The 16905-nt window shown below is 49.5% G+C and overlaps 1 protein-coding gene across 1 annotated transcript in view; it reads right to left on the bottom strand.

The window, feature by feature from the left end:
* The window catches only part of col27a1b (collagen, type XXVII, alpha 1b), a 699034-nt gene that overhangs the window by 353595 nt on the left and 328534 nt on the right, over nt 1-16905 (bottom strand). Inside the window, exons 17-18 of the mRNA XM_072487808.1 lie at nt 15560-15613; nt 10760-10813 (exon numbers count right to left, since the gene is read on the bottom strand). Coding sequence (XP_072343909.1) covers nt 10760-10813; nt 15560-15613 — 108 coding nt within the window. The remainder of the gene's footprint in view (nt 1-10759; nt 10814-15559; nt 15614-16905) is intronic.

Below are 16905 nucleotides of genomic sequence, written 5' to 3'. Positions count from 1 at the left end.
CAGACTCGATGGGCCGAATGGCCTCCATCAGTGAGATCCAGGCCATGGCAGCCATGTGTTCAGTCTCCGAACCATAAATTTAGATCGCAGTTATAGCCACCAGCCATCTAAATGTTCCCATTTCCAGTTAAAATGGTGTGCCAGTGGGAAATCTGGGCTTATTCAGACAATGAGCAGGCACAGAGGCAAGAGTCAGGCTCCAGGTCACAGCCATGCACCAGGCTGAGGACAAGGTAGATCTGAGGCTCGTTCAGGAACCAGGAAATCCTTAAATTCACACACCAGAGATGTTGGAACAGAAGCTGATGTTATCGAACAGGAGGATGAGGAATTGTATTCCGTCTGAGGGCACATGAAGGGTGAGAGTAGTGGGGCTGAAAATATAATTCCAACGCCGATGTTAAAATGAAAGTTGGAAATTCACAATTTACTTTAAACATTCGATGCAGCTGCAGTAATGTCTGATATCCAAGAATCAGTCTCCTAGTCACATTCCCCACGGAAAGCTGGTGTGAAACTGACTAGTTATTCCAAAAACAGGGCGCGGGATTCTCCGACCACCCCTCGGGTCGGAGAATCGCCGGGGCCTGGCATGAATCCCGCCCCCACCGGTTGCCAAATTCTCCGGCACTGGACATTCGGCAGGGGGCGGGAATCACGCCGCGCCGGTCGGCGCCCCCCCCCCCCCCCCGGTGATTCCCCGGCCCGCGATGGGCCGAAGTCCCGCTGCTGGAATGCCTGTCCCGCCGGCGAGAATCAAACCACCTCTCTTACCGGCGGGACCAGGCGGCGCGGGCGGGCTCCGGGGTCCTGGGGGGGCGATCTGGCCCTGGGGGGTGCCCCCACGGTGCCCTTGCCCGCAATCGGGGCCCACCGATCCGCGGGCGGGCCTGTGCCGTGGGGGCACTCTTTTCCCTCCGCCTCGGCCACAGCCGTCACCATGGCGGACGCGGAAGAGACATCCCCCCCGCGCATGCGCGGGGATGACGTCAGCAGCCGCGGACTTCCGCCGGCCGGCGAAGCCCTTTCGGCCCCGGCTGGCATGGCGCCAAAGGCCTTTCCCGCCGGTCGGAGGCACGCCAACCACTCCGGCGTGGGCCTAGCCCCTCAAGGTGAGGGCTTGGCCCCTAAAGGTGCGGAGAAATCCGCACCTTTGGGGCGGCCCGACGCCGGAGTGGTTCCCGCCACTCCATCCCGCCGGGATCCCCCCGCCCCGCCGGGTAGGGGAGAATCCCGGCCAGTATTCCAGTGTTACGTCAAGTTAGTGTTAGAGTGGAATATGATGGGCGGGATTCTCCAGACTGCCAGCAACGTTATCCTTGGTGGCTCTCCCTCTCCGGCAGCGGGTTCCTGTTCCCGCTATGTGCCAATGGTATTTCCCATTGTGGCCACCCCCGCGCTGCCAGGAAACCCACCCGCGCGGGTGTGCCATCGGTGGAACGGAGAATCGCACCTGCGGAGAATCCCGCTGACGGTGATGCATCCTGTTCCGATTGGTTGTTGCTCGACGAAATAAAGTCTCCCTGGTGGGCAGAAGTTGGCTCAAGAAAATATGATTAAACTGGGCAGAGTTATTTACAGCAGCGATCAGTACAAGTGCGTCTGTCATTGAGGAAGTGTTTTTTTTTTTTATTCGTTCATGGGACGTGGGCTTCGCTGGCTGGCCAGCATCTATTGCCCATTTCGGAGAGCAGCTAAGAGTCAACCACATTGCTGTGGGTCTGGAGTCACCTGTAGGCCAGACCAGGTAAGGATGGTCCTTCCCTGAAGGGCATTAGTGAACCAGATGGGTTGTTATGACAATAGGAGAGCACAAAGTGGTCTTTGAGAAAAGAGGACCAAATGGTCAACGTAGGCCAAGATAAAGAACCATGTGCACTTGATATTTTGAAAGGCTAGGCCTCATGTCTAGTTAGAAGCAGTAATTGAAGAGCTGAATAGATTTGAAAGAACAGGGGCAATTAAGAAGGTAAAGCGCTGCGAATGGGCCCCGGCCATCAGGGCTGCACAGAAAGGTCTGTTCGGATTTGTGAAGATTGTAAGCAAACAGCAAATAAGCTGATCGAAAATGATACTTGCCCACTGCCGAAAGGTGTTCCGTGAGGTAGATTATGCAAATGCATATTTGCAATTAGAATGAACCGACAAGAGCTAGGAACTGCTAACCATTCCTGCCCACAAACATGAAAGTTACTGTTTGGGGTGTGCACTGCACCAGTGTGTTCCAGAATGTCATGCATCAGTATCTAAGTGGGACGAAAGGAGACTGCTGCTCCTTCGATAATATTCTGAAGAGCAGTAAGACAGAGGAAAAAACCCATTGAAGGTTGAATGAAGCCCTGAATTGACTTCAAGAGAATTAAATCAAAGCTGAAAAGCTTTGCTTCATGGTATCAAATGTAACATATCTACGTCAACGAATAAATGGTGAAGTGGGGGTGGGGGAGGAACTCAGGAAAATTACAATCACGAGAGAAATGGTACTTAGCAAATGTCGGATTAGGCAAATACGCCAGAGAACAGACAAGAACTTAGAATAATATGCAACAATCCCATTTAGAAAACTAGCTAGAAATATAAAAACAGAAAGTAAGAGTTTCTGTAGATAATTAATTAATAAAAGAGTTAACAAATTGAGCAGTGGCCCGATAGAAATTGAGTCCGAGGAATTAATAATGGAAAGTAAGGAGGGAGCAGATGAATTGAACAGGTATTTTGCATCAGTCTTCACTATAGAACATCCCAGAAATAGCAGTAAATCAGGAAATAGCGGGGAGGAATTCAGGAAAATTACCATCCCCAGGGAAGTGGTTCTGAGCAAATTGTTGAAGTTGCAGGCTGACAAATCTCTGGGTCCTAATGGAATACATCCTCAGGGTTAAAAGAAGCGGCAAGTGAGATAGTTGGTGCATTGGGTTTAATGTTCCAAAATCCTCTAGATTTGGGGAAGGATCCATTTGATTGGAAAATAGCGAATGTAATTATATTGAGACAAAAAGCATAGCTTAACATCTGTCGTAGGGGAAATGTCAGAAGCTACTATTAAAGGTGTTATAGAAGGGCACCTAAAAATACTTAAAACAATCAGGTTTTGTGAGGGGTAATCGTTTTAACCAATTTATTGAAGAATTCACACGTGCTGTGGATAAAGGGGAACTGGTGGATGTACTGTACATTGATGTTGCAGCTTATCAAATGCCTTCTGGAATTCTAAGGTTATTGCGGAAAATAAAAGACTAATGCCAGGTCTTATGAGGAAAGGTTGGACTGGCTAAGGTTGTGTCCATTGGGGTTCAGAAGAGTAAGAGGTGACCTTATTGAAACCTGTAAGACCCTGAAGGGGCATGACGGGGTGGGTGTGGAGCAGATGTTTCCTCTTGATGGAGAATCTAGAACTAGGTGTCAAGGTATCAAAATATGGGATCACCAATTAAAAACGGAGATGAGGCAGAAACATCTCTTTCAGAGGGTAATGAGTCAGACATGGGTCAGATAGGAAACAAAGAGTAGGAATGAACAGGACTTTTTCAAATTAGCAGGCAATGACTAGTGGGGTACTGCAGGGATCAGTGCTAGGACCCCAGCTATTCATAATATATTATAATGATTTGTATCAGGGAACAAAATAATGGGCGGGATTCACCGCCCCCCGGCGGGTCGCAAATCCTGCCCCGACGCCGGCTGCCGGATTCTCTGGCGCTGGTTTCCGCACATGGGCGGGATCACGCCGGCCCTCTGACGCATGCGCGGACCCACGCAGTCCCTTCGGCACCGGCTGGCGTGGCGCCAACCCCTCCGGCGTCCACCTAGCCCCCGGAAGTGCGGAGAATTCGGAGTGGTTCGCGCCGATCTCGACGCCGGCACGGGCCATTGTGCCGATTGCGGAGAATCCCGCCGAATAACTCCAAATTTGCAGATGACACCCAAGTTGGGTGGGAGGGTGAGCTGTGAGGAGGATGCAGAGATCCTTCAGCGGGATTTGGACAAGTTGAAGGAAGGGTAAATGAATGGCAGATACAGTCTAATTTGGAGAAATGTGAGGTCATCCACTTTGGTAGCAAAGTCGAGAAGGCAGATTATTATCTGAATGGCTGTAAATTAGGAGAGGCGAATGTGCAAAGAGACCTGGGTGTCCTCGTACACCAGTCGCTGAAGGTAAGCAGGCGGTAAAGAAGGTCAATGGCCTTCATTGCGTGGGGATTTGCGTACATGAACAAGGATGTCTTGCTGCAATTATACCGGGCCTTGGTGTGACCACACCTGGAATATTGTGCGCAGTTTTGGTCTCCTTATCTGAGGAAAGATGTTCTTGCTATGGAGGGAGTACAGCGGAGATTTACCAGACTGATTCCTGGGATGGGGGGACTGACGTACGAGGAGAGATTGAGTCGGTTAGGATTGTATTCACTGGAGTTCAGGAGAATGAGGGGGATCTCATAGAAACCTATAAAATTTTAACAGGACTGGACAGGGTAGATGGAGGAAGGATGTTCCCGATGGTGGGGGGTGTCCAGAACCAGGGGTCACAGTCTGAAGATACGGGATGGACCATTTAGGACAGAGATGAGGAGAAATCTCTTCACCCAGAGAGAGGCCGGCCTGTGGAATTCATCACCACAGGACGCAGTTGCGGCCGAAACATTATCTGCGGAATTCTCTGTCGGCGGGATCCTCCGCTTCATCAATGGCGTACCCGCGTCCGCGGGTCACCTGACGGTGTGGGACGGCCACAACGGGAAATCCCATTGGCCGGCTGCCCGATCGGAGGATCTCGCTGCCAGCGAAGAAGCGCAGCGCAGGAAAACACGGCTAGCGGACTGGAGAATCCTGCCCTGTATGTTTTGACGAAACAGTTAGAAGAGCCCTTGGGGCGAAGGGGGTCATCGATATTGTGGAAAGCGGAATTCGGCTATTGAGTTGGATGGTCAGTCATGATCAGAATGAATGTCGGAGCAGGTTCGAAGGGCCGAATGGCCTCCAGCTGCTCCTGTTTTCTATATTTCCATGTTTCTATGAATCTCTGGAACTCTCTTCCACAAAAGGCAGCGAAAACAGAGTCTTTGAATATTTTTAAGGCAGAGCGAGAGAGATTCTTGATCAGCAAGGGGGTGAAAGGTCATAGGCGGGAGATTACAATCAGATCAGTCCCGATCTTATTGAATGGCCGAGCAGGCTTGAGGGGCCGAGGGGCTTAGTCCTGTTCCTAATTTATTTGTTCCTATGTAATGTTCTACGTTCATCCCTTATTTTTTTTTTTTAGGAAACATTTTATTGAGGCATTTATAATTTTAACATTTTAACATTCTAACTACCAGAACGGTCTGACACACGCAAAACCCCACAATAACATACCCAAATTCCCCCCGCCCTAACTCCTAGCTACCCATATATTAGATTCCCTGACCTTATTCTCCACTTCCATGCCTCCCCTTTCCACCCCAGCCCATTCCCCCTCGCCTTCTGCTGACGGTCAATTTTCCTTAAAGAAGTCGATGAATGGCTGCCACCTCCGAGCGAACTCCTGTAGTGAACCCCTTAAGGCGAACTTAATCTTATCCAGCCTGAGAAACCCTGCCACGTCACTGACCCAACGCCCCGACTTTGGAGGCTCCCTCCACCCCGGCAAAATCCGTCTCCGGGCCACCAGGGAGGCAAAGGCCAAAACGTCAGCCTTTCTCCCATCCCCCCCTGGGCTCCCGGATCTTCCGACACTCCGAATATTGCCACCTCTGGACTCGGAGTCACCCTCCCTTCCAGAACCTCTGACGTGACATCTGAGAATCCCTGCCAAAATCCCCTCAGCTTCGGACAAGCCCAAAACATATGTACATGGTTCGCCGGACTTCCCCCACACCTGTCCTCCACCTCCTCCAAAAACCTACTCATCCGGGCCACAGTCATATGAGCCCTATGGACCACATAGAACTGGAGCAGGCTAAGCCTGGCACACGATGAGGATGCATTGATTGTTCATCCCTCATTTAGACAATCCATTCGCTCCACTGCTCAACAATGGGCAGACTGGGGCTGGTCTAGGGAGCGTCAGAAAGCATTTGAAGTAGGGGCGAAATCATGGACTAATGATCCCGTCTTGGCCATAACTTCCGATGCCTGACCGCGGATATTAGGCGTGGTGCTGATTCACATAATGGGAAACAGTGTGGAGGAGCCTGTGGTATTTGCTCCTCGTATTTTAACAGAATGGATGATTTGGCTTGTCCCTAAGCCCTAAGCTCATTGGTTTCACAGGCGGTCCCACATTTTGTCAACGAGTAGTTGGAGGCCGTGAGCCACTGATGTTTGTTTGTTAGGGGTTCCCGCTGAGTAAGCTCCCTCCCACTGGCCTGTCTTAATACCCAGTCTGCAATAAACAATCGCTTTGAAACAATTACCGCAGGAACCATTGTACAATATCAATAGGGTGCCACTACTGTGGAAATAACTGCACGACGTAAACACGGCCGTTTCTACAGCAACGGAAGTTGGAGGTATTCAGGAAACAATTATCCAATTTAAACACAGCATGAGATTTCAAATCTTTCGCTCAGCGGTCAGGTCCAGCCCCTCCCTCTCCCACTGTCCAGTTGAATTATAACATAATGAAGGGTGCACACAACGAAGAGAGTTGGCATGATGCATGTTAAAATTACTTAGAGACAAGCTTATTACATCTGTTTTACATTCCACCCCTCCACTGCAAACGATGCTATATCCTGTGTTCCAGTTAACCCTATCACTGGATCAGCTGCACTTTTCAAACATAACCCCTTGCATTGGAGGTGGTCGCTGCTTTTGTTTTGTGTGAACTTTACAAAATTGCACGCATTTTAAGTATATTGATGTGAAGATTCATTGCTGTTTCTCATGGCGATGCTGTGTGGTATTAGTTGAGACTAATCGTGTGTGCGATTATTCTGGTCTCCCCTGGCTCACCATTCATTGTTGCTCAACATTGCGCTGTGGATTGGTGTGGGGTTTCCGCGGTGTCTGTACATTTATTGCTGTTTATCGCTGCACAGTGTACTTGTGAGTTCTCTATTGTTTGCAATGGCGGTATGACGTGTCTGCTGTGGTCACAATTATTTACTTGGCTATAAGGTATCGTGGTGTTCTGTGAGCCACCCCTTTATTCCTATGTTGATTTCCTTTTATAAATGCAATTGGCCCGGTTAATCGCTCTCCGAGGAAAACTGATGCCCTTAAAAAACATCCACTCGGTTGGTGGCTGGCACATAAAATGGAGTGGAAATGGCAGCACATCTGCCGACTGAGCGAAGCTCCTTCCGCAGAATAGTGGATTTTAAAAGAGATATTTAAATAACTGCTCCATAGAATTTGCAGTGCAGAAGGAAGCCATTCAGCCCATCAAGTCTGCACCGGCCCTTGGAAAGAGTACCCTACTTAAGCCCACACTTCCACCCTATCCCAGTAACCCCAACAAACCTTTTGGACACTAAGGGCAATTTAGCACGGCCAATCCACCTAACCTACACGCTTTGGGGCTGTGGGAGGAAACCGGAGCACCCGGAGGAAACCCACGCAGACACGGGGAGAAACTGCAAACTCCGCACAGTCACCCGAGGCCGGAATTGAACCCGGGACCCTGGAGCTGTGAGGCAGCTGTGCTAACCACTGTGCCACTGTGCCGCCACAGCACGTGACTTGCTTCTATTTCCAGGGAATATGGGAAATGTGCAATATCCAACTGATCAAAATGGGACAGGAAAGACTTGTATAGCACCTTTCACGACTCCGGGGCGTCTCAAAGGGCTTCACAGCCAATGAGGTGTAGTGAGTGTGGCAGATGGGGGTCTTGGTTTAACATCTCGCCTGAAAGGTAGCGCCTCTAACAGGGCAGGGCTCCGTTGGTACTGCACTGGAGTATCAGCCTTGTTTTTTATGCTCAAGCCCTGGAGTGGGACTCGAATCCAGAAGCTTGGGATTCAGAGACCATTGTGCTGCCAACTGAGCAACAGCTGACACTGTAACTTTGTTCTTTGAAGTGCAGAAGGTTTTGGCCAAGGTTGGTATCATGACCAGTACAAGCTTGGAGGGCCGAAAGGCCTGTTCCTGTGCTGTATTGTTCTTTGTTGTTCTTTGTTCTTGTAACAATTAGAACATGATTGGATTGGAAAGGGAGGAAGTGATACCTCAGTTGTTTGGAGGCGTGGTCGGATCCCATCTGGATTTCCGCTCTGGGCATCTCAGGAAGGGAGTGCTGGTTTTGGAGAAATGCAAATTTACCAGGACCTCGGGGGTTAAATTGTGTCGGGTGGGGTTGCACGAATCTGGCTCTTTGACAAGCCAAACTTGGCTTGCATTCTCTTGAAGATAGAAGGTCGAGTTTGACCTCGTCGAGGTGTCCGAAATGATGCAAAGATTAAATCGGGATAATGAAGGGAATCTGTTTGCTCTGCTGGGGGCAAATCCAGAACGATAGCAGGAGATTCCTGGCAACCCCACCACCTGGAGGGTCCCCTCCAAGTCACTCACCATCCTGACTTGGAAATATATCGTCCGTTCCTTCACTGTCGCTGGGTCAAAATCCTGGAACTCCCTCCCTAACAGCACAGTGGGTGTACCTACACCTCACGGACTGCGGCCGTTCAAGAAGGCAGCTCACCACCACCTTCTCAGGGGCAATTAGGGATGGGCAATAAATGCTGGGCCTAGCCAGCGAAGCCCGCATCCCATAAGGAATTTAAAAAAAACAATAAATCCCCACTTGTTAGCGATGCCCAGATCCCGGGAAGGAATGAAAAAAGGGTTGAGCAAAAGAACAATTTCCTTGCGCAGTCATAGAAAGCTGATTTGGGCAGCTTGGTAGCACAGTGGTTAGCACTGCTGCTTCACAGCGTCAGGGTCCCAGGTTCGATTCCCAGTTTGGGTCACTGTCTGTGCGGAGTCTGCACATCCTCCCCGTGTCTGCGTGGGTTTCCTCCGGGTGCTCCGGCTTCCTCCCACAAATCCCCAAAGACGTGCTCGTTGGGGGAATTGGACATTCTGAATTCTCCCTCTGTGTACCCGAGCGGGCGCCGGAGTGTGGCGACTAGGGGCTTCTCACAGTGACGTCATTGCAGTGTTAATGTGACACTAATAAAGATTATTATTATTAGGGCAACCAATTGGCCTCTGCTAAGAGTGGCTGATGAGATCAGAAAGGTGGTTCATTAACTGAACACTTTGAAGGTGAAGTTCAACCTGGGATGCAAGGGCAGCCAGTATTGTACCCATCAATGGGACGGAGTATTGCGTGAGACACATGACGAACAACAGGCCTGACTCCACTTGGTTTGCATTCTCACGATGAATTGCCCTTCCTATTGACTAATGGACACAAATATAAAAATCTTGCAAGAGTGCTAAAGTACAGCGACAGTCGTGATGGAGTTAATTTGCCCACGTCAGCATCCCACAAACGCCAATGAGGTAAATAACCATTGCTGACGTTGTTTGTGGGCTGGCCTTCGGCCCAGGAGAGCCTCCGTTTAACGTCACACCTGAAAGATTGCATCTCTGATGGCGCAGCACTTCCTCAGTGCCGCACTGAAATGTCCGCCGACATGATGTGCTGAAATCGCTGGAGTGGAACTCAAGTCATGGAATTTACAGTGCAGAAGGAGGCCATTCGGCCCATCGAGGCTGCACCGGCTCTTGGAGAGAGCACCCTACCCAAGCCCACACCTCCACCCTATCCCCATAACCCAGTAACCCCACCCAACACTAAGGGCAATTTTGGACACTAAGGGCAATTTATCATTGGCCAATCCACCTAACCTGCACATCTTTGGACTGTGGGAGGAAACCGGAGCACCCGGAGGAAACCCACGCACACACGGGGAGGATGTGCAGACTCCGCACAGACAGTGACCCAAGCCGGGAATCGAACCTGGGACCCTGGAGCTGTGAAGCAATTGTGCTATCCACAGTGCTACCGTGCTGCTCAAGAGTAAGTTAGTAAGTGAAGTCGCTATAATTCCAGATGGCCAGAGGCTGCTTTGAGGGGGCGGGAAGGCTGACTGGTGGTGATTTAACCTGAGGGTCACCACACCTCAGGCAAGGGGCAAGGTTGAGAAGGCAGGGCCTCCATGGATACTCTCGGCCAGTACGGGGGATTGAACCCCTGCTACAACGGTCAGTTTGAATGATCAAAGACAGCCTTAGATATGCACATTTGCCTTCAGTTTTTCCCGTTTCGGCTGTTTCAAAGATTATTTCGCTTACCTTGACAATTATTTTATACTTTTTAATATTGTATATTTAATATGCATACTATAGGAGTAAAAAGCTGGTCAGCTCTAACATGCATAAGGAAACATTTCCTGAGGAGAACGTTGAAAAACAAAACGAAAAATAAAGATCTGACTGCTGTTTGAGATTCCGTGTTCAAACCTCAATGGTGTGATGTGACCATCAATTCACTCGAGACGGGAGTAGAAGTAAACTGTGGCTTTAATCAACTTAGAACAGCGCCTGCCTGCGACTGATCCGATGCTGAGAACCGCCTACAGGTCGACTGCTCTTTATACCTCCCTTCAAGGGGAGGAGCCATGGGCGGAGCCCATACAGGCCCCAACATGTTCCCCTATGGATAATGCCCACAGGAGGAGCCCACAAGGGCAACAGCATAGCACAGATACAAATACAAGGGCAACAGCACAGATACAAATACAAGGGCAACAGCACAGATACAAATACAATGGTGGATTATTGGCATAATACATTCACCACATGGTTAATGAGACAACCTCACGCTTACCTCAAGGCCAGGACGTCCTGGTATTCCAATTGGACCTTTTTCGCCAATTTTCCCCTAAAATAACATCAGCACAAGGAACATATCAAGAAGCTTTCCAGTACGTTATACTCTAGCTGAGGCGTAACCAAGCATTTATGAAGGTGTGGCATAACTTGCTTGCTCTTGAACTTTTATGCTTTTATTTAGGAAGCCAGGTACCCCAGATGCTTCTTGAACAGTTTTATCAACATAAGCCTTGAGGGAGTTAGGAACAGGAGCAGGCCATTCAGCCCCTCGAGCCAGTCAGTGAGATCATGGCCGATCTGTGACCTAACTCCATGTACCTGCCTTCGGCCCGTACCTTTGCTTCACAAACATTTGTCTATATCAGATTTAAAATTAACAACTGGTCGAGCATCAATTGCCATTCGAAGGCAGTTAGGGATGGGCAGCAAATGTGACCTGCACTTTCCTGTCTCCTCCCTCGTCAATCTAGAATCGGTCCAACTCGGCCTTAAGAATATTCAGTGATCCAGCCGCTACCGCTTTCCAGGGACACCAAAGCCACAAACTAACGACCCTCTGAGAGGAAATAAACTGTCCTCATCTCCATCTTAAATGGGAGACCCCTTATGCGTCCCCCGAGTTCTGGGGCGGGATTCTCCGACCCCCCCCGCCGGATCGGAGAATCGCCGGGGGGTGGGGTGGGTGGGGGGGGGGGCGTGAACCCCGCCTCTGGCGGCTGCCGAATTCTCCGGCGCTGGGGATTTGGCGGGGGTGGGAATTGCCATCAAATGCCTTTTGAATGTTCATTTGAACCACGTGAACTGCACTGATTCCGCCAGTCCCTTCATTGGTCAGTCAAAGTTCCTCATTCCGTTGCTCAGACACGATTCGCATTGGATAGATTTGTGTTGGCTGCTATTTAATCCATGTGTTTGGAAATGAGCAGGAACGTGGTCCTGGATTATGGTGTCTAGAGTTTTCGGGCCTTGGGAGTTGGGGGTGTCGGGTGTTGAGGGCTGGGGGTCGAGTCAGGAAAGGCCGGGCCAGGCCAGGGCAGTTTGGGCCATTGGTGGGGGGGCGGGGCTGGGTGTGCAGTGCGTTGGGTGTGAAGGATGGGCTTGGCCCAAGGAGGTGGGGAGGAGTTGGAGGGGGGGGGGGAGAGAAACCCTAGAGGGTGGGTGGGGAATCCCCTGGATTAGGGAAGGGTCCTGTTCGGAGATCTAGTCCCTTGGGGGTGGGGTGGGGGCTCTGTGGGGAAAGGTAGTTGGCGGAGTGGGGCGGGGGGAGAGGTGGAGGGTCCAATGGGGGGAGGGCGGGAGGTTGGGCGGGGGTAGTCAGGGGATGGATGTGTCCTCTGGGTGGGGTGGAGGGGGGGGGGAGCGAGTCGGTGTGAGTCTGTGCACAGTTACCCAGTGGTCGAGTAGGTTTTAATTCTTTGAACTGCCTCTGGATAACTATTGGTTCAGATGGTTCCCACCGTGGGGAAATTGCCAAGGGGAAGTTTTCACTTCTGGGCAATTGGCATGCAAACCTAATCTGGAAGTATCCATTACCCCCACCCCCTCCAAATACAAGACCTGGATCTCAGAAGTTTTGGCTCAATATTCAATTCAAAATAAATCTTCCATTAGAATAGGAGACAGAATAGAATCAGAGAACATAACAGCAAATGACGCCATTCAACCTATCAAGTCTGTCCCAGCTCTTTCGAAGAGTCCTCTAGTTCGTCCTATTCCCCTGCTCCTCCTCCATGCTTCTGAAACTTCCTTCTCCTTTGGATATTTACCCAGTACCCTTATGGAGACTGTTCCTGAATCCAAATCCACCCCACTCCAAATCTCAACCACTGGTTGCATGAAAACATGCGACCTTGTGTTGCCTCTGCTGCTTTGAGCAGTCACCTGCAATCTGTGACTCTCATTGTCGCCCCTTCAGCCGTTGGAAAGAACCTCTCTTTAGTTACACTATCCGCATCCTTGATGCCTTTAAACACCTCTGGCAAATCAAAACGGGGGCAAGAAACAGCAGTACCAACCTCTGAAATGGCACAGACAGAAATATAGAGCGTTCGATCCAAAACTGCAGCCAATGGAAAAGGTTACTGAATAATTCACCCACAATGGATGAGTTTTTGTTCAGGAACACTTCAAATTGAAAGATATTTCCTCAGAGTCAGACAAATACAAATGTTTGGATGCTGTGCTGTGCTATTTTTTTAAGGATCCACCGATAAGAGGTAAAAACAATTGTAATAACACGCTTGTCCAACCCACACGGCACAATCCGGCCCATCCTGCCTCACTCTCCAGCCCACGGAGGCAGCGTTTAAAAATGCAAGCAAGTCCTTTGGAAGATTGCGCCAGGAGCTCTTCCTCCAATAGTGAGTCGATCAGCTGTGAATGCAGGAGAAGGACAGTCTCTAACTGGAGGAACAGCGGTCGGTGTGAAGGTGAGCGGCTTCGTTCAGCCTGAGGCCTGGACACTGACAGCGGCAGAGCTGGGGAGGGCAGGAGAGAGCTTTCAGGGAGGGGAAAAGAGAGGAAGAGAGACTGACTGTTCAAGAAGGGAACAAGGAAAAAGATGGAAAATTATAGGCCAATTAGCCTAACCTCGGTTGTTGGCAAGATTCTAGAATCCATTGTTAAGGATGAGATTTCTAAATTCTTGGAAGTGCAGGGTCGGATTAGGACAAGTCAGCATGGATTTAGTAAGGGGAGGTCGTGCCTGACAAACCTGTTAGAGTTCTTTGAAGAGATAACAAATAGATTAGACCAAGGAGAGCCAATGGATGTTATCTATCTTGACTTCCAAAAGGCCTTTGATAAGGTGCCTCACGGGAGACTGCTGAGTAAAATAAGGGCCCATGGTATTCGAGGCAAGGTACTAACATGGATTGACGATTGGCTGTCAGGCAGAAGGCAGAGAGTTGGGATAAAAGGTTCTTTTTCGGAATGGCAACTGGTGGCGAGTGGTGTCCCGCAGGGTTCAGTGTTGGAGCCACAGCTGTTCTCTTTATATATTAACGATCTAGATGACGGGACTGGGGGCATTCTGGCTAAGTTTGCCGATGATACAAAGATAGGTGGAGGGGCAGGTAGTATGGAGGAGGTGGGGAGGCTGCAGAATGATTTAGACAGTTTAGGAGAGTGGTCCAAGAAATGGCTCCATGAAATTCAACGTGGGCAAGTGCGAGGTCTTGCACTTTGGAAAAAAGAATAGAGGCATGGACTATTTTCTAAACGGTGACAAAATTCATAATGCTGAAGTGCAAAGGGACTTGGGAGTCCTAGTCCAGGATTCTCTAAAGGTAAACTTGCAGGTTGAGTCCGTAATTAAGAAAGCAAATGCAATGTTGTCATTTATCTCAAGAGGCTTGGAATACAAAAGCAGGGATGTACTTCTGAAGCTTTATAAAGCATTTTTTAGGCCCCATTTAGAATACTGTGAGCAATTTTGGGCCCCACACCTCAGGAAGGACATACTGGCACTGGAGCGGGTCCAGCAGAGATTCACACGGATGATCCCAGGAATGGTAGGCCTAACATACGGTGAACGTCTGAGGATCCTGGGATTATATTTACTGGAGTTTAGGAGGTTGAGGGGAGATATAATAGAAACTTACAAGATAATGAATGGCTTAGATAGGGTGGATGTAGGGAAGTTGTTTCCATTAGCAGGGGAGACTAGGACCCGGGGGCACAGCCTTAGAATAAAAGGGAGTCACTTTAGAACAGAGATGAGGAGAAATTTCTTCAGCCAGAGAGTGGTGGGTCTGTGGAATTCATTGCCACAGAGGGCGGTGGAGACCGGGACGTTGAGTGTCTTTAAGACAGAAGTTGATAAATTCTTGATTTCTCGAGGAATTAAGGGCTATGGAGAGAGAGCGGGTAAATGGAGTTGAAATCAGCCATGATTGAATGGTGGAGTGGACTCGATGGGCCGAATGACCTTACTTCCGCTCTTATGTCTTATGGTCTTATGGACTGCCAGGGAGGGAGGAGAGAGACTGACTGCTTGGCGATGGGTGGGGTGAGGAGGGAAGAGAGGGTGAGGGACTGGTTGCTAGGTGGTGTGGAGAGAAACAGAGAGAGAGAGAGAGAGAGACACTGGCTGCTGTCCCCTTCATGTGTCAAGGTAGTGGAGCGGTGGCGGCAGCAACAGTGGGACCTGGGACAGCTGGAGTTCGAGACAGGGCGGGGAGAAACAGGTTCTTCTAAAACTCTCCTCGGCATTTTAATCTCCAAACCATCTGGGCCCGGTGGGCATGAATGAGTGAGTGAGTGAATGAGTGTGAGTGAGCGTGTGTTATAAGTGAAGGAGTAAGTGTGAAGCATCATGTGCATAAGTGTGAAATGTGTGCATGTGTGAGAGGGTTTGTGTGTATGTGTGTGTGTGAGTTTGCGCACACGTGAGAGAGTCTAGCTTACTCCCAGTCTTAAGGCTCTCACTCATCCTGAGCTCTTAACACCCTCACACCCACTCACATAGTGGGTGAGAGTGAGTGAGCACCCTGAGACTGGGAGTGAGCAACACACACATTCTCACCCTTTCGCACTCTTCATCTTTCTGAATTACTTGTTTTTTAAATTATCAATTTATTGCTTTGACGTTGCTTTTTTTTTTTTGCTCAGCAAGTTTTATTTCTAACTTCATACCTCAAGTTTTCTTTTGAAACTCGTAATTAATTTGAGCCGAATTTTATCTTTGTAAAATTTCCTCATCAGCTGCTTGAGTGAGAAAAGAATTGAAATGTGGCTCCACTCGAGAAAAGGTTGGACAAGCCTGTGTAAGAACGAGAAATATTTGGATACTCACAGCTATCCCGGGCTTCCCCCTCATTCCAGGCATTCCCTGTAACCCTGGGTTGCCCTGTAGTGACATAACAGCACTTTTAAGACAAGACAACAGCAAAATCTGCTAATATTGAGCAATATAATTAACATTAATTACTCACGCTATCAATCATAGCACTCCGCTCATTATATTCGCAAATCAATTCGCAAGAGACAAGTGTGAACTTATGGCTGCCACTTGCAAGCAGAAAGGATTTTGACTCAAATAATTATATCTGAAAAGCGATCCGAGAACTGGAGGGCATATTTTTAAAAAGACACAATCCTCAAACGAGGTTCAACGTTAGAAGCAGTGTTTTACCCAAAGACTAATGGGTATAGGGAGCAGACTGGTACAAAGACCATTTCTTGGTCAGTGATACCTTTGGAAAGGAACCAGAATAACTGAGAATTATACCATGATTAATAAATTGGCTGAATTCACATAGCGGGGGAGGGGAGATATATTCATGGGTAGGTGGGGAGGATGGGGGGGGTGAGTTTGAAATGAAATGAAAATCGCTTATTGTCACAAGTAGGCTTCAAACGAAGTTACTTGAAAAGCCACTAGTCGCCACATTCTGGCGGGATTTTCTGGCCGTTCACACTCGCCGATGGCATTCCCCTGCCACGCGGGGGTTCCGTGGCAGCAAGGGGTGCGCTAGCGGGACCAGAATATCTGGCCAGAACCCCTGGCCAGCTGCCTCCTGCCGCTGCAGGAAACGCCGCAGTGGGAGGACTATCCCGCCCAGAGTTACTGGGCAGAATTTCACAGCCCTGGTAAAATGCAGTGAGCCATTCGAAAGTCTATTAACTGAATAATAATCTAATAATCGTTATTATTGTCACAAGTAGACTTACATTAACACTGCAATGAAGTTACTGTGAAAAGCCCCTAGTCGCCACACCCCGAGTATATGGAGGGAGAATTTCGAATGTCCAATTCACCTAACAAGCACGTCTTTCAGGACGTATGGGAGGAAACCCCCGTAGACACGGGGAGGACGTGCAGACTCCACACAATCAGTGGCCCAAGTGGGAATCGAACCTGGGACCCTGGCGCTGTGAAACAACAGCACTAACCACTGTGCTACCGTGCTGCCCTTAGGTGGGACTGGAAGGTTCCGCTGGTGGGAGGGATGGAGGGGGTGGGGGGTGAGGGGGGCCAATGGGGTAAAGTTTTCCCCCCCACCCCCATCCTTTTGGGTGGAGGTGACCTTTGTGCAGGACTGATGGTCAGAACCCTGCTCGTAGCTCCGCACCTATTCGCTGGCCTGCTGAGTATTCCCAGCATTTCCAGTCCCCGCAAAGACAAACACATCTCAACAG

The sequence above is a fragment of the Scyliorhinus torazame genome, chromosome 22 (assembly GCF_047496885.1).
Source record: "Scyliorhinus torazame isolate Kashiwa2021f chromosome 22, sScyTor2.1, whole genome shotgun sequence".
In the NCBI taxonomy this organism is placed as follows: domain Eukaryota; kingdom Metazoa; phylum Chordata; class Chondrichthyes; order Carcharhiniformes; family Scyliorhinidae; genus Scyliorhinus; species Scyliorhinus torazame.
Note: the sequence above shows the minus strand (reverse complement) of the source record. Positions and strands in the feature narration are given on the sequence as shown.